Here is a 24,433-nt window from a genome sequence, read left to right as displayed (position 1 = left end):
CCAACTGATTGCAAAAGCCTCTAATCTTCGCCCTCCGTTTGATCTGACGTCTAGAAGAGGAGAATACCGACCGGGAATCAAATTGCATTCTTAAGGTGGCCGTTGAGTTTTTTTTTCCTCTCGTCCCGCTCGTGAATTCTTACGAACACCGTGCGCCCAACGCATACACTCCGCGCTCGGTTCTCCCATGGGAGCAGCACTTGTCTGGTAGGAAGGAACCTCCGTTTTGCGCTCCAAATGGACGTGCTGCGGTCATGCGAAATCGAGACTGGACTGCACTGGACTTGCATTGCACAGAGGAGGCAAAAAAAACGCCAACCCTTCCCAGACGTCATCGAAGTTCTTGAGCGAGGTGCTCTTCCCTTGTGTGTTTGAGAGCGTGCGCGCGCGCGCGATCCAATGAAGATTGATTTGACTGATATGAAGTCAACTTCGCCGGCGAGTACGTCGCGAACTAGCGAGCTGCTTGCTTGGCTGCTTCGCGCAACGAAAGGAATGCGCGCTCGCACACCGCGACGTCACCGGCTTTTGTCGGTTGGCTTCGATACCTTTTTTTCCCCTTCCATGTCCCTTGTGCAGAAATTCATCCACTTGACGCGACGAGATGACCATGAGCGGATGACCACCGAGGTCCGTGCCGATCGGGCTCACGAATCAATAACGCTTCGCATGGCTTGATCAGAACGCTCCTCCACTCCACCGGCACAATGGTTATGAGTGGTACGTGCCCGAGTCCGGGGGGTTTTAATCTTCCCTTGCTGCACACGTCCCAGTTGCCATCCCGGGATCAACACCGCATAATGATCGCGCTTTTGCTTTTGCGCTCAGGCAGGTCGTTTTTGCTTTTCAAGCAGGCGATCACTCACGTACGCCTCATTTGGTCACGCGGACTAAAGGGAAAACGGAATGCACACCACACCTGCATCCCGTGCCCGAAGGTGTCAAGAGTAAGAGATAGAGAGTTCAAGGATGATGATGAAACTAATTCCCCCGCCTGTAGTAACCGATCGTGTGATCTTCGCGCGAGGGTTCGATCGAGTGAGTTGATGGCGACCTTGAGGACCTTGTGGAAGACAATTTCATTACTTTTAATTGCCAATTTCAACGCCGTAAAATGTAAGCGATTACTGAAACGTGCACGTTACGCACGAACATCTTGATCTTGAGGCTCTGCTGAACTTGGAGTCGTAATAATTAGCATACTTCAGAAGAACGAGGCCGCTCGCGCAGAAGTGTCCTAAATGTGTGTAGCAAAACCACCGATTTCGCTAACCTCAATCGCGCTCCGGTCCGCGGGAATGTCGGTCACATAATCCGCGCACTCGCAGCCCGTGATGTAACCCGCCAAACCGCCAAACTCCGACCAGCAAAACAAGTTTGCCCGTGCGGTGCAGCTCGCATGCACTCGCGCATGTGTCGTGTTGTTGCGGTTGCGCTTGGACGCGCTTACAAACTTGCCTGCCGCCTGCTGGATTACAAACAAACTAAAACCGGACCCGGTTGTGTGTGTGTGTGTGTGTGTGTGTGTGTGAGTGGATGCTGTGGCCATCGCGGTTGGCAAAAATTACAGTTGCTTATCCTAAATTCCGACCCACTTCACCCGCGCGACTCGCGACCATACGGTGCCCGGGTTGACCGCGGGATTTTGCTTTCGGTGCGCCTGACGGCCTGTTTCGCCTGCAAGAAACCTCGCAACCACAGCCAACAAAGCCCCAACAATGCAGTGGGTAATAAATTTCCCTCCCGCACATACCCTCTACACACACAGCCAGCAGATCCTTCCATCCAGGTGTTGTCGTTTCGGTCATGTCATGCACCGGGCTATGTCTTGTGCCTCCACAAAAACGTCTGGACCAGAAAGCTCAATACCAGAATGTGTCAAATTTGGGCGGCTTCAAGCACACCGTAGGGAAGGATTTTCACACTCCGCCAAGGGTTTGTGTGAAATAAATAATGCATGCACGCTGGGTAGGCTGACGGACGCGACCCGATTTTCTGCTTTTCGGAGATTCGTTAAAGCCGGGCTTGTAAGGCGCACGAAAACAGGGCGTGCGTGTGCACGCTTTAAGTGACAATGAGTGTTAAATTTGTACTCAATAAACCACTCCGAACAGTGTATGGGCTGGGTGACAGCGGACCAGGTCTCGAACTTCTTCAACAATGTACTGGTTTCACGTGTGTGTTTGTGTGTGGGGAATTAACAATCCTACCACCTACAGCGTGGGATAAACAACATCAGCAGAAGAAACAAAATGCGCCAATCCAACATCCCAACACCGTTAAGCTATCAACAAGATCCCAGCGAAGATTGAAGATCGTTCCAAACATACGCCTTAGAGCGGGAATATATCGTTACCGTTTGGGTAAAAGGTGTGTGTGTCTGTAGAACCGCCCGATACGATCTCGAAACGTCAGAACCCAGAACCGTTCTTACCACTGACCTACATCGGCGAGATAGATTGAAATCGAAGCAAAAGGCACACTAACATATCAACACGCCAGACAGCACCGTTTTGTTTTTTCCGTGAGTGGAGTCGAGCGAGAAGAACTAGAACACCGGAACCATCGCATCCCTCCGTGGTGTATAATGGATGCCAATTTCTCCGCACCACAGCCGACAGTCGAGCGAGATGCGTTCAGGTGGAAACAAAAAATCCAAGAAGCTCCAAAGAACCGTTCGGAACATATTAATGACTCCCCGTCAACGGACGAATGGCCCCGTCAAATGGTTTGGTGAGAATTTTTGGAAAGTGAGAAATTCTTGGGGAAAATTACCGTCGTTGAAAATTCGCACCTTGCCACCTGAGAATGTCCCAATCAGTGTTTCAATTGTCGCTGGGCAGATCCCCATTTGCTACGCTCCGTGTGGTATTAGAGACACACACGCGCGCGCGCCCTGTACATTCTACGCCTAACTGTTCTCTTCCCAACCAGGAATGGTAAGTGTGAGTGGCGAAAGCGTAATCAATGGAGCTTCTCGGATGAGGGAAAGAGGGGGGAGGAACAACGTTCGACCACCCGCCCGGTTACGGCCCGGTGGCCACACGCTCACGGTATTGCGTCCGATGCGCGAAACAGTTAATTGCCGGTCTTTTGAATTGAATTTACACAGTTTCCCCCGTCACATGGGGAGCCATCTTGGAGGGTACCTTGGAACAAACTCCCGACAACTTCCCCGAACGCAACACTCGATCGGGATCGAGTCTCTAACGCATGTAAATGGGCGCATTATGTTAAAAAGTGTTGCACGGCAGCACAAAACATACAATGACCTTGATTTTTAGTCCATCATTACGAACCTATCTTCACAGTGTCCAAATCTTCCCGGAGTTTTTGGGACGAGATTATGGTTCCTGTCGCATCGTCATCTAGGTTATCGATTATGAGTTTGATAAAGTGATCAAAATTAGGGTGAAAGCCTCCCCCAATATGACCAAAACCCAATTTTCGGATCTCTCCAGTACTCGCCCGGAACTCATTTCCATTACCCGTAAACCTTCCACTTAATGTGCGAGACCCTTTTACCCTTTAAATCCACCGTGTGTGTGTGTGCTCCAAAATTTATGATAATGTCTAGCCAAGTCGGACACCAACGCCATTAATCTTTTCAGTCCTTCTACGGGTGTTGCGCATTAGTTTTTCCCACTTTCCGCGCGTTTAGAAATCCACCGCAAAGAGGGGAAACGGAATGGAAAATCACCAATGCTCGCGTGATCCCATTTTTGCTCCAGTGTTGCTCCGCAGTTGTGCGTTCTTGCAGAGTCGTCCGCAACGCGTTGCGTCGTTGCGTCCACTAACTTCATTAGCGTGTGACGAACCGAAAACCCTCCAGACCAGGGAGCCAATTTTCGCGCCAAATCAACGAACAACAAAGTGCTCTCACACAGTGCCCGAAAACTGGACCGCACAGAATCGATTCGGTGTGTGCGCCTTTGAGGCGTCCCATGCGTCCCTCCAAGTGGAGCGTACAGCAATTCGGTTGCGTAGTACGCACGAGCACGCGCATTCTTCGCACCGGTCGGCCGCGTGTCAACCTGGTGACCTAATCCACCAAGCCAGACGCAGGGAGAAAGCGTTTTATCAAACGCAACCACCGCACATTAATCGGTTCAGTGCGTCCGTGTGCCCGCTGCTGTCATGTACCGTCATGTCTTCTGTCGACGTCTAACGTAATGAAAGAGGGTGTGATTGGGGGGAGGGCGAATTCTCCGGTTAAAACAAATAATTAAAAACCAAACCTGCTGAATACCTTTCAGCGAGCGTGCCCGTTTGCTCCACATTTGTGGATCAGGCAGGACCCATCAAAGCTGTTACTTTCGGAATCGAATATCCTCTGTCTCCCCGCTTGCTTCCAGATTTTCCCTCCAGTTGCTTGGGCGTGGTGGCGATGGTGGTGGTGGTGGTTGGAGATCATATTTTATTTAAATCAGGTTTACGAGCGCCAGAACGCACCAACGCTTGGGATGTTAACGGAGCGTTTCAGAAGACCCACATCTTGGCGGAGTTGGAGCAACCGTCTGACCCGCTTTTCCAAATTTCCACATCCCTCGAACCCTCGAAATCGACTCCAATTTGTCACAATCACTCACAACCCCAAGGTATCCAAAAGAACGGCTGTGATGGGGGGTGATGATTTGCTTCCCCTCTCATCCGACCTCCATTCCGCGCGCAATGTCACTGCTCGGCGGCCCCAAAATTCGTTCGACGCTCCAGAGCAGCATTGGCACGGTAACGAGCCATCGTAACGAAATGAGCGTAAACGAGGCGCTCCGAAACCGATTCCTTTCGGCTGCCGCAAAACAGCGTGTTTGGAATCTGTGCTTTTGGGCGATGCCGTTAAAGTACTGTTATCGGACCCTTGTAGCGGTGTGGAGTTGTAATGTTATTGGTTTGCCTTTTTTTTTTTGTTCCCGTTGCTGTACCTCCTGTTGCTTTCCATTCTTGGGAATCTGATTCCATATTTCCGTAGGAAATGGTGGAAGCGAGTGTGAGCGTGTGTTACTGAACTGGTCCAGTAGAGTGGCGGTTTTTGCACGTCATAAAATGCACACTGTGGCGGACTGTCTGTCCAATTATCTGCCACAAGCAGCAGGTGGGGTGACGTTTTATGATATCTGTTTTGCATGCAGCGAAATGGCGGTACAACCCTTTGACACCGAACTTAATCGGCATTAACTATCAACAACTACAGCACGGACTCTTGAGGCGTTGGGTCATAAAACACCACTTCTCGAGTGAAAGAGCTCTTTGGATTGGTTAAGACTCTACGTTTGACTATAACAGCAATAACGACACTGATTGGAGGCATGGTTCTGATAGTTTCTCCATAAACAAAGTCACCCTGAGGGCTTAATCAATTCTTCGGGAACAAAAATGGCCCACTTCTTCATAGGCTTTATTCTCAACCTCTAGAATAAGTTCTTTGGAGATCCTGGGAAACAGATTGCCTATTGCTAGTTTGCCAAATTCTGCTGCACACTTCATCCCAATCAAATCCACCTCCTGCTGGCATGCCCTTGTCTTTGCACCACTCTCCTGCCTTTACGTAAGCTCAGGACGCAGGAATACTAGAGCCGTCATGCAAATGGTTTCGCGTAACCGCCGCTGGCGATCGGGCTGTCTCACCACACAGCTACACGGCTGATACCCTAATGACAGACCAGCACTGTTCCCGATTTTCTTTCATTGCCGCGCTCCCAATTTGTTCCATATCCTACAACCGCCACCTACAACAAACTAGAAAATAGGCAAGCGGGATGCGAGATGCTTTCACAAAATTGCAGTCTTTCACTCGCGTCTTGAGCGAGGGTGCGCGAACGTCGGGAGCGGGACTTTCGGGCGGGATTCGGATCTAACCCAGAAATGCGCCGGTGCGCAAGTAAGAAAAGGGGCGCGGCCCTTCACCCAAATGCTCGCGAGCACGGTGCCTGGTGTTGGGTCATCAACCCTGGGCCGGGAAGACGTCGAACGACACACGAAAACAAATGCGCCCGCGAACGGAACGCGCGAGCCGTTCAAGCATAATAATTCACGTCGTCAACATTCACGCCCGTGATGGAGGTGTTGTGGGGCGCATAGAAGGGTTACAAACAGACACGCACACACACACACACACCTCTTCATGATGATCATGATCGTACTCCATCACGCGATCAACGTGTCGGATCGGGGTTTAGAGCTCGCGAACCGCGTCAACACTTCGGTGGACAACACGGTTTAACGGGATGGGGATGGGCGATATCTTGAAGTGGAATTCCCCGGGGCAGAAGATGAGTTTGATGGTACGTAATGTACATCGTGTGGCGATCGTTGATCAGCATCTGGAGAAGGGTCGAGATGTTAAATATTCCCAACGCGTGTAGAAGGCTGGATCGTGAGCAGCTCCAGTCCCTTCAATCCCTATGACGACCTTCGGTCCATCGGGAATCAATCATGGTCATGGGTGCTCTTCACGGGAGCTTCTGGAGTTGTCTGGCACTTCTTCTGGTGACTTCTCATACCAGGTGTTCAACCCGAAAACATTGTGTCACAACAATCGTGTCCACGCACACCGTAAAACTGGTGGCGATCGTTGAACACAGCTAAATGATACATAAATTATGCATACTTAACAACAGACGACGATCCCAACCGGATTCCCAATCTCTCTCGACAGAGAGTGCTTCCAAAACTTGGAGCAGTGTTCCTGCGGACGCTGGTTGATGAATGGTTTTTCCCGATTCTTTTGCACCCAGTCCAAACTGTGTGCGTGATTTTACTCTCGTCACAATGCGCACGTGACTATGACACTTTTCTGCCCGTCTGGCAACATTGAAATGCAACCGGCGTTGCTGCATTGGGAATCAGAAGGAGTCGCCATTGCAAACGATAATTCTGAATGGCAACAGCCACTACTATCTGCGTGTGAATCAGCGTCGGTGGTCCGGCTCATCGTACGCACCGGAAGTTGGCTACCGTTTTCTCTCTGCAGACGCAAAACACCGGAGTTGACAAACGACGCCGAATCGATTGACTACCTCTTATAAGGTGGAATTACCAGAATACTTTACCTTTTTGTCCCGTTGCACAGTTAGGGAAAAGACGAGACAGACCACACACACCGATCGCACGATTCCCGCTAAGTCGTTTGCCGCAAATCGACGAATGTCTGCGACAATCAGACTAAGCAAACCCGGGGAATGGTCATTAAATTAACTAACGGACGGGCTCCCCGTCCATTCCGATGTTCGATAAGTTCTTTTCATGGTCGTTGAGCGTTTGACAACGTTAAGCTGTGCGTTAATGGGTTCGAGAAGTCATTTGCTCAGCCTAAAAACGTTCATTAATGGATTCGGGCGAAACACTGAAGGAAGATGTGGGACAGTTTTTCGAACCACCTCGATGTGTTTTTCGAAAGGTATTAGGGCTTGGGGAGGCTTTATCAGACTTTTCTGAAGATTAAACTCCACAAGTGCATTGTTATCCGCAGAGCCGCGACCTTTTTAGACCTCCTCTCCGTTGGACTGTTTCCCTGTCGACAGGATATTGTGACCTGGCCGGTGATCGATAAGTGATCCCTTCGAAAAATAGCCTATTCAAATATTGACGCCCTACGCCGGATCCCGGACGTTTGAGTCACAACCTCCTAACCTAGAAAGAGGATTCACTCTTACCCATAACAATCACTAAAAGCCACCCTTTCTCCTCAACTGCTGATGCTCTCTCTCTCTCTGTCAGTGGCCGAATCGCTCTGGCGACCGAGCGGAAAATTATCATAGTAGTAATTTTCCATGCACTTTTCCCGCCTGTGCCACCCCGAAAACACGACGCTGGAAAGAATAGTGCGAGAGCGCCACTCTATCTATTACGAAGGAGGGAGTGGAAGATAAGCGCTTCAGATGGTTGATACGGTTCATTTTCGTGTTACAGCCCAAATTGGCGGGTACAGGCTGGGGAGTTTGGAGCACCGGTGGGGACAGTGGAATGGTTTTCACGGACATTCGATACAGAACCGCGAACAGAGCGAACAGAGCAACAATGTTGCAGACGATCGTGAACGGGTTAGGAATAGAAAAGCTCCAATCGGTGGAACGATGCACGTGCTGTTGTATAGCTGTGCATTTTCCCCCGGTAACGCTTTCCTAGGCGAGGGTCTCTGCAACAAAAACCACGCAGCATGCAGACCTTTCGCAACGGGAACAAGAACAATTGAATGTGCGAAATCAATGCACCGGTTAGTGGAAAGAAAAGATTCTTAGACGCCGCATTAGTGCCTCAATTTGCCTTCCCCAAGCCATAAATCACGGCACGGTGCGCGACGCGGAACTTCGGTATTGTGGTGGTTGCTCGGTTGCTGCATTCTTGCTTCCGCATCGCAAGTGCAACCAACTGCAGCCGAAAACAAAACAGACAAACGGCGTGAAATGGGCTCGGAGGCGGAAAGCAACGTCAAGCGGCACTGTTTTGCGGTGTAGAAATAGGCCAACCGGTAAACTTGCAGACACGGATCGGTGCCTAGAAGTGGCTGCTTAAAAGGGAGATAGAGAGAGAGGAGGAGGAGATTAGATAATCAGAATGGGTAAGTGTTGACGAAATGTGTGTGTGTTTTTATTGTGGTGGTTTTGATGTCAGGAACTTGACTAAAAATGCAACTTAAAGACAAATTATTTATGCTTGAAGTGTCTCAGAGGCTTAGACCACTTTTTGCTCGAAAGTAAATTCAAGGGCTTTTAGAAACAAATAACAGAACTGTGAGCTCAAGAACGAGTTTCCTCTGAGTGAGCTGAGAGTGAAGAGCTAAAATGTTTGATAGAGATTGGGAACTAGCCTCAGCCAAGCCTTAAGTTAGGCTTTTGGGTTTCCATTTTTCGTAATTCTTGAAGAATTTTAATAGTTTTTAAGTGTATTGTAGGTGAAGAATGGATTTGTTATGTCTGATTTATTCTCCTTCAATCGATTCTCTTTCAATCTTGTTTTTATTGACATTTGGCCGATTGGCTCCTAGCTAATTTCAGTTCTATTAAAAATAAAAGATAAAAAGCTATTTCAGGTTGAAAGAGTTCTTCGATGCAAAAGAACGCGATTAAAGCATCAAATTGTCACGATGGAGTTAATGTTTTCGATAAGCTTCATTAATTGTTGTCTGAGTAGGGTTAACCATTACTAAACAGACTTATTAAGACATAGTCCATATCAACTCAAATATAATCTACAACTCCCAAAGCGAAATTGAAGGTAGAAGGCACTAAGAACTTTATGTTGAACATTTTACAATGTGCATTCTTGCAGTTGTGGCATGTCGTTTATGTACATTAGAGCCAACCCACACAAATAGTTTTGTTTACGAAAGCTTCACATGCCCAGCAGTACATGCATCCCCTAATTACACCCTCTATGCGCCCGTAACGAAGCACTTGTTTGTAGCGAGCGAGATGTAACAGATAAGAGTAGATGTTCATATTCAAAATGTGTCTCTTTCTTTTATCTTTTGTGAATGCTGTCGTGCCTGTTGGATCTTTCCAGCCAGCCACTGGAAATTCTCTCATCTAGAAACTGGATGCGTTGCTCGCACGGATGCAAATGTTTATTAAGCGTAAAGCACAAACAAACCACATCAACCGATAAGACACTCTGCAAAACCAAACCTTCTTACCGTGACTTGGTAAAGCCATCACCACGAAGTCTGCATGTCAATCTGTCAAGCAAAACAAAACAACAACAAAAAACGACAACAACATCCAACTGAACATCCCAATTTGAAGTGTCTTACCGCACTGTGCATGCGTCATAACTGCGTGCGTTGCAATTAAGTGTGTTTCCTTCGCTAATTTGACATGTTACATCATCGCGCAAAAACTCATCCCTCCGTAGGTACAATTTTGCTGACGCACACACACGTGCGCCGTACAAGAGGCACACAAAATGTCAAATTTAATTCTGCACCAAATTATTTGGCACCAGTTGTTTTTCCATCCCGCTTTGTATCATGGTACATACACAAAAAGCCGCGTGCGCAACGATTTGCGCGATGACGAGCCACGTTGTGCAATGATGGCGTTTTGGTTACGAATCAATCAACACACACACACGAGCGACAAGCGATTTGAATGTGCGTATGTTTGTTTGTTTGCATTTCCATTTCTGCCGTCGCATCAGCGCGTTCTTTGCGCTTTTCTCTTTCATTTCTCACCCCCAAGGCGGCTTGGCAATGCTTTCCTCCTGTCCTGTTCCGCCAGTTATATGGCTCGGGGTGATTCCGCGATTCAGCCCCATTCATGCATACTTAATTTCACTCAGTGTATAAGGGGATGTATGGGGAGGCATGGGGTGAATTAAGCGGTAAAACAAGCAGCAACACGCAACCTCAACAGAATAAAACAAATCGCACGCTTCGCGATTCGCCAGCCACGATTGCGCCACACACGTTTGCCGTTTGAGCAGTCGGGGCTGCAATAGAGCCACCTGTAGCCGCTCGCTATCCTCCCCCCAGGTCAATACAATCCTAATGATAAGTCTTATCGAAAGTTTTTCCTCGCCGTGGTCATCCGCACGGAACGGACGGCGAGTGAAAATTGGCAAACCCTCCTCTGGCCACACAGCCTTTCTCTGCCGTGCCGCACGAGATCAATTTCAGGCGGGCGAGCGCATCCGAACAACACAAATGCCACCAAACAAGTGGCATCTAGACTATCGATCGCTGGATGGGTGATGATCGTTTTATAAATCGGTTGGTTGTGTTTTGCATGCATGCAGACAGGCGCATTTTATAGCGAACAGCCTCGCGATCGCCACCCGAGCCTGAGCTTCAATCCCCACTGGGTACTGCGCAGTGTCCGCGGTGGCTCCAGTGTCTGGGCGTTGCATTTGCTGCCCACGGAACCGAACCAGCACCATAACCGAAAGCAACAGCAACAACAAAACACTAATCATAACTGCGCGTGGAGAAAGAGCACCAAGATGGGGACGCGCGCAGCGCAACTAGAGTGGAAAACAATTATCTTTCATTCGTCATTTTGTTGTGTGGGGTGATTGGGGAAGAAAGGGGCTTGAGGTTTGTGGGTGGACATGGTGAGCATTTCACCGAGCCACCGAGCCCAGTGCGGCGCTGATCACCCGGCGTCATCGTCAGCTTCGTTGTCTGAGCGTGCTGACACGAGCGTAATCGTTTCACGCAAAACGATCGCCGACCGGCTAGAGACCAAGGGAGAGAGAGAGAGCAAACAAAATACATGAAAGTAAGAAGCATGGCACCGAAAATCCAGCTCCAACATGCCTACAAAACATGCATTTTGTGTCAACACGGTGTCGCTTTGTGATCGCTCGGGGGGGGAAACATTTCACGCAGCTGGACGACGACGACGACGCCTGACCTGCGAAACACTAAATGGTGCATCGCTTGCACTCCCCATCCCCGTTCCACTGCAGATACCGGGACAGCGATCTTCATTAACCTCCTTCGCGAAATGCCGTGGGTGGAACATCTTCATTCTGACTTCAGGACTGTTCCGACGACGCTGAACCCGCGGGCCTGAAACGATCGGCTGATGGACATAATTGGTGGAGATTTTCTCAACTTCAGAATGTTAATTACTGTCAATTAAGCTGCAAAATTTGCCACAGCAAAACGAAGGACAATAAATAGAGGGAAACGGGAGGGAGTAAATCGAAAATTTACTGCCGGAACTAATCGGAAGACCGCTGGCGAAGATGAAAACGCACCACAAACGGACCAAAGCAACTGAGCATCGTGCAGCGTGCATAGCAATCTTTGGTGTTGATTCTTGTGATTAACGCAAACACCGACCATCGGCAGGATCGAACGCACACGGTAGAATCCTGCTTTTTCGGCACCAATTCATTTGAGCCTTCTTTCCCTGATTTGGGCCTGATGGTGTGTTATTAATTTTATTATTATTGCTTGTTGTGGAGCTTTCTTGTTGGTGGTTTATTTTTGGAATGGATCGTTCTGTCACTGAACTTGGCTCTGGGCGGTTCTGTTGCAGGCGAAACGATGTTATATCATGTTAAGTGCACAATAAACTAAGCCGACTAAGTGCACGGTGTAAGGAAATTACCTAAAACGCTTAAAATTCAACCTTTTGTAATGAAGCGTTTCGAAGATTTACTAAGTGCATGGTTGACGATTGTAATATATGTGTCATGTATAATGTCATTACTGAGAAATAAACTAGAGTTTCTTGTTGGAGTTTCTGAAATACCCAATTAATTTATTATTTATCAACTTTTATTTGAATATAAAATTATCCATTGCAATAGATATTTAAAATACGGGCATGATATATTTCAAAAGATTAAAAATTCGTAATTCATTCAAATAGAACCAAACTAAACACTAATAGCTTAAATGAGAATACACTCATGGTGCCAAAACAAAAAAAAAATAAAACGAAGAAGAAATAAACTTTACATCCACCATGGATGCCAAGTTTTTATTTGTTAATATTTTAAAACGCTTCACTAAGCTTTGTATAACAGTTGAAAACTGTTATATATTTTAAATTTCAATCTAATTGCTTCTAAGCCTTTTACTGAGACTTTCATATCCTATATGAAATATATATAAATATATGATATAGTGGCATTTTTCATATCCTAACATAGGTTATATGTTAAAGAATATACTGCCGAGTATATATCTTTTTTGTAAAAAAACCTCATAACTTGAATTTAATTCAAAATGTTTGCTTTCAAACGCTTCACTGATCTTCGTTTGACATTTGAAGCGTTTCATGTGTGTTTCTGTGTACATTTGATGAAGTATTTATCAGCAGTAGATAGCAACGTTTTATCGTAAAGAAATTTGTCCGAGAATACTCTCCTAATCAGTGTCCCTGGGGTCACGAATCAACGTGTCGGTAGAAGATCTGCTCAGCGTGTTAGAAAGATGCGACCATCACGAAAACTCATGTCCAGGCTATATCAGTGCTTTACGAGTGTTTTCACTTACATGCACACACACACTCATACACATCAACATCTGGTAGTGGATCGTGACCAAGGATAGCCTGTGACGCTGCTTCCCAACGTGCCCGCACAATCTTAGGCCCAAGTGTTATCTGTCGCCGTAGCCGTTCACCGACCCCACCAGGCAGCATGTCAAGTCAACGCGCCCAACTCCGAGATACACACTTCCCTTTTGCGACCCCACGCACCTCCCCCCCCTTTCCCATCGTAAGTCCTGCCTATGTGTGTGTGTGTGCGTCTTGTCTTGTGCGCACAGGCTCGGAACAATAAATTATTCTCCCGCGAGGCTAAAATTATCGCAATTTTTCCACCCACCTGGCAACGTTGGCTAGGCGGCTAGGCAGCCGACCCTTTTTCACACACCCTTTGGAAGAGGCTGCCACACTGCCACCGCCCCTTCCCATCCCTTCAGCCCGCTTTCAGTAGCCAAAGATGACCTCTGCTGCCTGCCTGTGAGAAGTGAGAACAACACGGGCCTCGGATAAAGGGCTCACACTGGAAGGAAGAACACGCGCGATGAATAATGTTCTTGCCATCATCACCCGGCGTGCTTTCCGAGACGAAACTGTGTGTATGGTGGGGTGGCGAAGAGACGAAAAAAGCAACAAGACAACAACACATACACACACACAATTTGCATCCGTTTCGATAGCACCGAAACTGGTATGCGCAGACAAGGTGAACACTCGCTGGGCGCTGGGCGAGGCGAGCAGACAAATTTTTGAAATAGTTTTCGTCGTTCCTCCCGTCCTAAGCTGATGGTGCCGCTGATACCAGCGCGCGAGATGATGAAGGTGGTTGGCAAACTTCTGGAATACCCTTTTCCACAGCCCTTTCTGTCTTCTGCTTTCCCTTGCTGCAGGAAAGCTTTTACGCAAACAATTTCGCGCTAACGCTCGTCTGTTAGCGCTTCTTTCCACCAGCACCACCACCAGTGACAAGGGTGTTTGTGGAGTGTTTGGTTAATGCAGCGGAAGCAAGATACCATGTTGTGAACATTCCAGCTACATTACCCCGCCTGCCAGCAAGACCCAAACCGAGCCCCGCTGCCACACACAAAAATCGAACTCACAAGAACCGTTCCTCGCCTATGCGCCCGTTGAAGTCTTTCGATGGTGATTCTTGATTCTATGGCTGGGCCTCTCCCCGGCATTACAGCAGCAGCTTTATTGATTATCGGCGCATTATGCTAATGTCGCGCGGCTGTGAGTACCGGGTGCCGTATTGTCGTGGAGTGCCAATGTTCACCCTGTCCACTGCTGCGCTGTCCACGGGAGCGTAAGCAAACGCAGACGCAGTCGACCGCTTCCACGGAATCCCGCTGCAAACAGTCACGCTCATTATCTGCTCTCACGGCGGCACGGGATCCGCGATCTAACGCATGCGTACCCTGCCTTGCCACTCCAAGACCAAGGTCCTTGTTGTGATGTACGATTTCGCCGTGCCACCGAGGAGCCACCGAAGGAGAAAGGCACATTTTTGCAACCTTTTGCCACTGCAGCCATGGACACAGCGGACGTGTGCGTATTTGCATATTCGGTGTGCTGTTTTGTTTGTCTGTTTGTTTGTTGCTGCTCATCCTCATCCTCCATCCGCTTGGCCGCACACTAAAAGGGTTAGAATATTAATGCACGCTGTGTGCTGGTGGGATGGAGCCAGCTCGGCAAACAATACCGGGACTCGACCGCATCTTCAGCGGTCGTTTGGGTGAGGGCTCTGGTTCGTAAAGGGTCTCGAGTCTGTGTGTGGGAACATACGACAGTGCAATCACCAAACAGTATGCACAAGCTCGCTTCACCAGCTCCATCCATGCTCGCCTGACTGTCGCATTCGCATTCTCTTCCCTGTTGCGGTGACATGTTTGGCAGAAAGTAAAACAGCTTTTCTACGAAAAGCCAGTATCCTTGCGGTACGGTTACAGCCAATGGGCTGGGTGGTCACGGTTCCATCGCTCACGGGGTGATAATGCGAGTCGATGCGTTTGCTGCATCACCGAACAAAATGCACCGGGTAGTGTCATAAAAGCGATGGACCGATGGACACAACGTACAAATGTGCCTCGTAATACGTTACACTTCGTGCATATTATAGCTTCCGTCGAGGGCTTTGGTAGCGTTACAACGCGATTAAATGCGAAACTGAATTGCATAATGAAGTTATTTGGAGGGATTACGGCTTCAACTGAATGTGTTTTTGTTCTACTGCATAGTGTTGATGAGTTTGGTTTGGATTTTTTTGTTATAATCACTTTTTAATAACTATTCTTTGACTTTTTTTTCGTATTTGGCGGAAACTTACACTTGTTTCAATTGCTAAATCTCATTGTTTTTATTAATACACGATTTTATTGAAGTCGTCGCATTTTGAGAGCATTATTCTTAATAACTTTCAAAAATGAGCCTTACACTCTAGAATGCGCTCTCTCCTCTCCTAGAACGTATCTTCTCTCTCTATTGCTGTTCCTCTCTCTCCAAGTAGTATTTTGCGCAATGTTTTTGCAATGATCCAGAAAAATGATGTTCAGCAAATCATAAACTTTGTATTGTAGGATGAGTCTAATGAGCAAAATATCCAGCGTAGCTAGGTATAAAATTACGAAAAAATTAAAATAATAAAATGACGTTTTCAGTGCACTAAAACCATAATAAAATTGCCTTAAAAATGTTTTTGTTTTATTGTTAAGGTAATCATATGAATCAATGAAAAATGGTATTTATTAGATTAAATTTTATTTTTGTAACTTGTTGAAGTTTGAAGTAGTTTGCAATATCTCATAACTCAAAACCAAACCGTTTTAAACAAATTCTGAGCGTTCAATGTTCTTTAAGTACGAGAACATACGACAACTTCGTAAATCTACTAAAAAGAGTTTGTTTTTCGCATATTGTGTACTGTTTGCTACACATCTTCCGCTGCATTACCTATTCCGTTACAAATGTTGATTGTTGAATAATGTTTGGTGCTTTGGTGCCGTGACCAGGATTGTCATTATACATTTTATCTCATTCACTGGATTTTTCAGTCTGCTAGGTTAGTGTTTAATATTGAATGCATTTCATTTACAGCTCATTACAGATGCTTATTTTTGTCGCAAATCATATTCAATCTTATCACTCATTCTGGTTCATTGCCTGTAAATATTCACTGTACAGAATCATGTGTTTCGATATTTTATTTTTTTTCAGCCATTCAGAGCTATTAAAATGTAAATTCACATGCACATTTTTTGGTGGGTTGTTTTTGTTAGCTTCGACCTGGTTTGGCTTGCACATTGGTGTTTCTAAGAATTTTATGGTTTTGATGGAAGTTGTTCATATTATTCACTATTACACACAATCACCTATCATGTACGCACTTGTTTTAAGGCACTACTCATCCAACACACCAAATCACACCTGCGGGACATCACCTGGAAGCACGGTATACGTTCCGGAAGAAAGCAAAACAAAACAAAATCGAAAGTCCTTCCCAATCACACCTTCCCTGCTCCTTCTCCCCCTGCCTCCTGGAACCCGCATCCCAAGACTGCGCCCGATCCAGAAGAGAAAGAGAGAGAAAAAAAGAGATAACAAACCGTTGCCGTTTGTCTGTTCTGCTCCTTAATTTCTAGATCGCGTTGCACTGGTTACGGCACCACCGAGCTATACGCCACGCATGTATCATTACTTTCCAGCACACATGACACACCCCTTCTGTTACTACCCCTCACTGGCACCGCAGCAGGCCCGATACCCACCAGGTACGTACAACGAGCCCCCACCCAAAAAGCTAAAGGGTTTGCATCCTTTTCTTTTCGTTTTTTTTTGCATCCACATCTAATCTACCATCCCGGACATGAACGCCACTCAGAGTACGCTCGCTGTTATGGCGCGAAGTGTTACGCGAGTGTGTGCGTTGTGTTGTGTTTCGCACTAACTCACCATTCTACCCGCAAGCCATTGGGGTTTAATAACTAACGTCTGATGGGCGCACGCGCGCTAACGCTTCCTAATTATGCATATTATAGCTGTCCGGCCTCCTAACAAACAAACCAAAAAGCAAGCGCACTTGATGATATAACTCCACGATGCGCTGACCGATATACTGATTCAATCACTTAAACAAGGAGGGATGTAGGAGAGGAGGGAAAAGCTCTAAAGCACGAAGAAGCGCTTTTATTTCCATTCTTTTCACTTCGCTTGGAGGAAGAAAGTAATAAACAAACTCATCCGTAACCACAACAACAACAAATCCTAAGTAAACAAATCCAAAGTGTAGCTCTCACTAGCTGTCATCCGCTGACAGATGGTAACAGATGTCAAAAGAATCTCCAAAACAAATCAGTCAGCAACCACGAAACAGCAATCCAGGCCGAAGGGAATCACTTCAGCTCCGCTTGCTTACATAAAAGTTTGTTTTGCTTTCATCTTCAAATGCTGCAGATGAAAAGAAATTCTTTCACGACTCGTCCGAAAGCTTGGAATCCTCATCTGAAAAGGGCCTGGCATGAATGGCCAGGTCCCGCGCAAAGAATGGCGCGCACGAGGGAAAACGTAACGCTTCCCTCTGGTGCACATTATACAATCGTCATTCGGGTCGCGTCACTTCTCTCGGGTTTCACTTTCTTTTATTACAGCCACACAATGCGAACCAAAGCAACACGGAGAGCCCCAGCCTCCAGCCAAGCTGATCATTCTTTTTCGAGCTCCTGAAGAAAGAGAAAGGAAAGAAAAAGGTGTCAAGCACGGCTGTTTTTTTGTTGCTGTTTCGTCTCTCACGCGTCTTTTAATTCTCCTCCGTTAATGTCATACCGCCCACTAAAAGGCTTCACTGGGTGGGTGTTGCGAATGTACCAGTGCGCGCGCTCGCGCGCCCTCTAGTGGCAATCCGGATTAAGTGACATGGCTTCACTTACTAACGCTTGATCGACTTGACAGATACGCAGATGTGTAATCGCTACGCTTGCGTACGCCATCATTGCCAGCTCAGTAGAGTGCGCGGGTGTCCCCTTCTCCTCCCCCCTCATTCTATCACTATCAACATCAGCACTAAAGCCACTGTCGCTACTATGCTAAGAGGCCACGCTCCTAGCAGCGATCATCATCATCGCGTTTTATTGTTGTTGCTGCTGTTGCTGCTGCGCTGTGTAAAGCGCCTTGTTATTAATTTCAACATATTCAAGCAACCGCGCAACAATAGGGAGGCTGCTTTTGCACACAGCTGCAGATTTCGCCGCACCGATTAGGCACCGACCCGGCCTGTCAGGCCGACTCAATCAAGCGCCCAACCCGAACCTCTATTTCTTAACCGTTTCCCGTTCGCACTGCTCGAATCAGGGAGCGGTTAATTTACGACCGTTTTCACTTTCCACACCACGCTCTGCCACGGTCTCCCATTACCCCACCCGCTTTGCTGCATTTTTCTTTCTTTTTTAATCTTTCTAAATTAAATTAAAACGTCCCCAGCCCGGCGTCCCAAGGATGGGAAAGTGATGTTTTGCTGAATGATTGGACAAAAACACGCCTTTCAAATTTGTCCCAAGTGTCCCCATGCTGAAAGGGTGCGAAAATCGTATTCAATACGAGAAGATCCTGTTTTTATCGAAACAATTGGCATGAGGCGTGAGCCCATATAGCACAAGGGGAGTGTTTGCGAGAGAGTTGCAAATTGAGGTTTATTGAGCCGAAGCACCGTTACCGATGCTGCCAGTGACAGTGCAAAATATCATATTTTATTTAGTTTTGCTTCCTTTTTATTGCCCATTTTGGGAGCTAATTACGGAACAGGTTAGAATAGAACGAAATCAAACTGATTCCTTTCACCGAATTTCGATAAAGAAATGCACTATTTTAGGTAGCAGGGTTAGCAGATTTTGTTTGAATGTGTTATTCTATAGTTTTGCTTTTTATTTAGATTTTGCCCGTACCTTGCAATTCCCTTATTGTGTTGTAATCTAAAAATATTTTTAATTTTAAATTTTTCATGCAAATTTGTTCACAATTTTGGAGATGTAATCAATCTTTTTTTGGTTTTTTTTTTCACTTTACTATCCCTTTCAACATATAGTTATACTTTAGTAGGCGCTTGAAAGTTCAACTTAAAACATCAAATTCAAAGATCAAGTGAATTTTCCAAAAATAAAAACAGCAGAAGATTATACGATGGCTATGATATAAAAAGTAATTTAAAAATATAACGTGCAAAGTTAACAACTCAGATTGTCTGAATGTATGAATATCATAAAGCAAAATTTAGATCAGCTCAAATAATGGGGCCCTTTCCGTTTTAAGTTCGTAGGCTGTAATTTCAGCCTATCAGCTGTTTGCATTGTATAGCAGTTTTCGAGCAGCTATCTAAGTGAGTATAATATACAGGTGAGCTTATCCCAAGGTGTATGAATTTAGAAGACGAATTTAGAATTTAGAAGAATTTAGATTTGTATCGCTTCTACTTCTTAATGAAGATTTTAAGAGTGTTTTATGTATTCGTCAAGCCTCAAGAAAGCTTGTTTGAACAAAAGTTTTCACCCATCCTGTCAAAAAGTGATATTCAAATTTGGTTTTAAAAAACATACTATGAGACCACCTGGACTACGTACACTTTGGCTCTAGATTCCACCACGTGATCTCTTTAATGCACCTTGGTATAAATGTAAACAACACCGTGTTTTCGAGCAGGTACTCGAATCTAATTCTAGCTTTGAGGTTAGAATAATCTTGACTGAAAATTGCATTCTAGTGTTTTGTGTGGTTTTGTATGGAGTGTTTACATGATTTCAGCCTCCAACTGTCAAACTCCAAACAAAAAACTGACTAGAATCGTGAAAGGCCCCAATATTAGATAAACCTTTACATAGCAGTTGTTACAATTGATCGATTAAAAGCACACTTGTCAAAGAGATCTCCGAAGAAAAGATTAAAGAAAATAAGAAGCAGAATTCGAAATGACAACAAAATAAAAAGGATTCTATTGGAATAAAAAGAGGTCAACAATCATAATACACAGATCAAAACACCTTGGTAAAACTGTTAAACGATACAATAGATTGTCTCTAAATTGTAGCTCCAAAATAAAATGGTTAAAGTTTCGAGAAATCGTTTAACCGCTTATGCTCAGAAAACCCCTGTAAACCTCGCCACAACGCAAAAAATAAGGGACACTCTGTGATCGCTGATCGGCCGGATTAATAATTTGAATTGTTAATAATTATAACAATAGCACTTCATTCGGTGCTCATGCATAACTACAAACAGTAAATCCCATTCTCGTTATTCAACTCTCTTATGGTGACATTTCGAAAACCATTTAAATATGAATTAAAAGCAGGTCTAGAGACGCTTTTGTGGATGCTTTTCCCGAAGCACCATTTATGTTATCATCTCATTAGCTTTCTCTTCTAATGCCTTTCAGCCTTTCGCTTAATCTGCTTAGTGATCCTATCTTTTACGTCAGTTCTGTTTTTATATCATAATTACATTCCAAATGAGTTCAATTTTTGAACGCGTTTCAACTATACCTTAAAAAGTGCGCGTTCCATATTGTACACTGCTGCTTCAAAAACATCCCATCATTCATCACAACGCCCCACCTGTAGTGGGTTCAAATTCAATCAAAATACCTTAAACTGGATACACAGGGCAAGTGCTTTTACCTTCAGCTTGCTGTTCGATTCCATTCCAAGCCGCAAGCAGAAACCGAACCACTAGCTGTTGGCCGATTTTCGCTATAACTCATTAATTTGCTTCCCTTTCGCTGGGGGAGCATGCTTCTCCTCCTAAGGGGTGTTTGGAATTTTCTACACCGCCTAAATGCTCAAATTTAATTATGCTTGAAGCATTAAACCTCCGCCACGCCAAACGGTAGCCCCACGGCGGCGCAAAACTAAACTTTTGAATCGATCCGCTTACTGGACCGATCCTTCTGTCTCCCTCTAGTTGCTAGTTGCTGGTGGTATTTTTAAAAACAAAAAAAACACACACACACACACACACACACACGGTCAGAGCTACCAAATGAAAATACCGCCAAACTCGTGTCCAATTATCCGAAAGTGAAACCCGCTAACGTACTAACCCGCCCGAAAGGGCGAGTTTTGTATTTTGGTGGATGACCGGAATCTCGCCAAAGCGCGTTCGCGTTGTTTGCTTGTTTTTAGGAGATTTTCCATTCCTCCAATGCTACTCTGCTACTGCTACTGCGGTACCCCCAGTTTATTGGTTGGTTTGGCAAAATTTTCCCTTTTTCCCTCCCCTCCCTCCCGTCCGTTAATTAACAAGCCGGCTCGCGAGGCTCATTTGGAAAACGGTAAAATTTCACTTGTCAAACTAATAGCGGCTACAAGCGGGCGACGCAGTGCGATCTTCGTGCGATCGACATTTGTTACATGAGTGATGAAGGGTTTGAACACGGGGGGGAATGCGAAAAGAAATGCTTAAGTAGACCGGCGGTTTGTTCCATAGTTTGCGTGTTTAAAGGTGGAGCGCCTGCTACAAAGCGCTTTCATCCTCTCTATCCTCTGGGCTGTGCCGGCGGTTGTGCATCTTGTGCTGCACTTGCAAGACGCGTGTCAACCATACGTGTAATGAGAAAAGATGTTCAGATGTTGACGCTTCCTGTGTTGTAATAGTGTGGCACTGTGCGAAGCGCATTGACATGGCTTGTGTTTTTTCCTATTTCATAATGCATCAAACATTGCTTTTACGCTGATTGGAACCTTACACCTTACACGCTAGTTGGAAAATATAGACGGTTTTATACTTTTTTGCTCGATTGAGCAATTCAACTGAAGTTCAAAAAATAAATATAATCCTAAAATTATTTAATTAATTCTGTCATCACATTCCCAATCTAATAATCACAATATTCTAGATTAATGTTCAATTTGTTTCCATTTGCTAAACAAAACCAAACAATGAACTCAAGTTTTTTGAATATTTAATTTCATTTTTAAACTCGATTTCATCTCTTCTTTTTTATTTAAATCTAAATTTAAATTCATCTTTTTCATTATTCATTCCTTTTTCCATCGAATGATTGTGGTATGCTGTTTTATAAGATCTTACGATTGTATTGTCTTTATTCTAAAACAATTTATACTTATTTTAACATTTAACGTATCTTTCAAACGTTTGTTTTGTATCCTTTAATAGCAGTTAGTTTGCACTTTTCCAATATAATTAATAGCTAAAACATTAGAAGTAAAAACAAATGTAGTTTTCATAACTTTTGTTGTGCTAAGCTTTTAGTATTAGTATACATATTTATTAATAGTTTCATTATCTTCTTAAAACTGTTATTATTACCAAACTTTGCTCTACATTTTAATACTTATTATACGACAACACGACTTTTTCATCATCACAGCCACTTAGATATTCATCTTTTTATCATTGTTTTTGTTAATTTGGTTAGACATCGTTTCCCATTTTTCAATGGTGGTTTCTTATGGTGACAATTTTGAAACCATTTGAACATTTATTGAAAACTAAACCTGTTTTTAGCGCTTTTCTGAACCTATTTCTGCAGTTCCTTTTATTCTAGCTAATAGTTTTAATTTTAATCTATTTAATGTTTAACTGTTTAATGTCTCTTTATTATTTTTATCATTATTTTATTTTGTTCGTTAAGACATATTTTCTCATTGTTCTAATTTTCTCCCTTTTTTCTCTTCCCTCGCTCCCGACAGGTCTTTTTATGCGACCGGATGAGACGAACCTCTACACCACGCTCGAGCAAACGATGAGCAGCAATCCGAACGTGTACTTCCAACGTGGTGGTGGCGTCCATCCGGGAATGATGTACTGAGGTAGTAGAGCAGCTAAGGTAGCAGAAGTAAACGCTACTACTACTACTACTACACCAACAGCCTGTTGGCGTGTCTGCAGCCGAAGGGACAACAAATGGAAGGATACAATTAGAAACACTAAGAGACTTAGCCTAGTAAAGACAACGAACCCGGAGAGGAGAACGAGCCGTGTGTGCGTGTGTGTGCGTGCGTACCGGCCGTGTACTAAGAGGATGCTTCCCCTGTGCCTGCGCAGAAGGGTGGGAAGAGGTGATTTTAGATGCGTAAGAAACTCTGCCCCTTACAAAAATAGCAACCGAAACGCTCCACCGCTCACGCTTTCGACCACACGACGGGGAACAAGGGTGAGGGGGGGGGGGGGAAACAGGTGAACTAAAATCCCACCACCCTCCATCCCAGGGAACCTGCACTCCTGCACTCCTGCTACTACTCCTTCTCCTCATGCCAATGGGACCGATAGTTTTCATTTAGTTAATTTAGTAAGTATTGTTCATTAAACTTTTTTTTACTTTTTTGAACATTTTCTAATTTTTGTTTTTTTGTTTGCCATTTTACAGAGTAAACGAGAAAATGTGATCTCTCTACGATAACTGCTGACAGGAAATTAAAAAGGGAAGACGCGCGACAAAGGCGACACCAGCGGGTACAAAACGTTCGCATGGACAGCAATGAAGTGCTAGGAAATCAGTAATTTAACAACAACACAACACAATCATTTCAATTTCGGAAAAGGAAGCAGAAAACTAAGTACCGGGAAGCTTACTCAATTTTACTCATTAAAAAAACTGACTAGCAATATTTAGGAGTTTGTGCGAGCCTTCGCATGCAGTGTTTGAGATTCACCCAGTAGAAGATTAGTGTTCGGGCACACCTTTCACGGAACCGGTGACAGGTGGGCCACCCCTGTAGTGCAGTACTAGTTTCATCACCGAACACAGGAGCGCTTCTTAGATTGTAGTGAATAGGTTTCCCTCAACCCCTTTAGAGCGACCATTTCAGTGGCGTTGATGCTAAGCCATGAGACAGCGGAAGAGAGAACGAGATACTTCTATCCCTTAATTTTTAATTCCCTCCCACTGTGGCATGACGAACGGACTTTTTACGGTTTAGTGCTAGGTATGGTATTTTTTTAAGGTTAGGTAAAAAACACTCCCGAAAAAGCCTTTTTAACTTCCTTCCGTTTCATTTCTATCAGTTGCCACCCCACACATACACAAACGACACACCCTACGGTACGAAGTCTGAAAGCGCATTCGGTGGGCAGCTGTGTATATATTAGTATTTAGCAGGAAAAGGAGAAACAAATCGAAAAAAAAATTTAAGAGAATTAAAATTGGCAGCTAGTCGATGGTTTTGCTTGCCTTTTTTCTGCAGTACCATCGACGTTGCTCCATTTTGCTGCCCTTCGCTTAACTTCCTTTTTATCCCGCGATAAAACCATTCCCCATCCCCCAACGAGAGATTGACGACTAGCAATTAGATTTTAAGTGATTGTGCGTAAGGAAGCGATCGATAGCGAACGCCGCGAGGAGCTGGAAGGCAAAAACGAAACTAATGTGTAAGAGATTCTATGAGAATAAATAGCGAAAATCAGAAAGAGATCGAACGTTTTGTGTGATATTTTTGCCAAGAAAGAAATAATCTTAAATAAAACAGCCTAATTGGATTGTTATGAAACCAATTGGA

At 45.1% G+C, this 24,433-nt stretch overlaps 1 protein-coding gene across 2 annotated transcripts in view; it reads left to right on the top strand.

The window, feature by feature from the left end:
- Nucleotides 1-24,348, top strand: part of LOC3291392 (uncharacterized) — a 45,596-nt gene extending 21,248 nt beyond the window's left edge. Inside the window, exons 2-4 of one of the 2 annotated variants that reach the window (XM_061656988.1) lie at nucleotides 16,574-16,702; nucleotides 22,628-23,226; nucleotides 23,305-24,348. In XM_061656988.1, coding sequence (XP_061512972.1) covers nucleotides 16,574-16,702; nucleotides 22,628-22,746 — 248 coding nt within the window. In that variant the 3' untranslated portion in view covers nucleotides 22,747-23,226; nucleotides 23,305-24,348. The remainder of the gene's footprint in view (nucleotides 1-16,573; nucleotides 16,703-22,627; nucleotides 23,227-23,304) is intronic. The other variant, XM_061656989.1, reaches the window with a different exon arrangement.
- Nucleotides 24,349-24,433: the final 85 nt, after the last annotated feature.

The sequence above is a fragment of the Anopheles gambiae genome, chromosome 3, assembly GCF_943734735.2.
Source record: "Anopheles gambiae chromosome 3, idAnoGambNW_F1_1, whole genome shotgun sequence".
Classification (NCBI taxonomy): domain Eukaryota; kingdom Metazoa; phylum Arthropoda; class Insecta; order Diptera; family Culicidae; genus Anopheles; species Anopheles gambiae.
The sequence above is the reverse complement of the archived record's forward strand: the minus strand, read 5'-3'. Positions and strand labels throughout refer to the sequence as shown.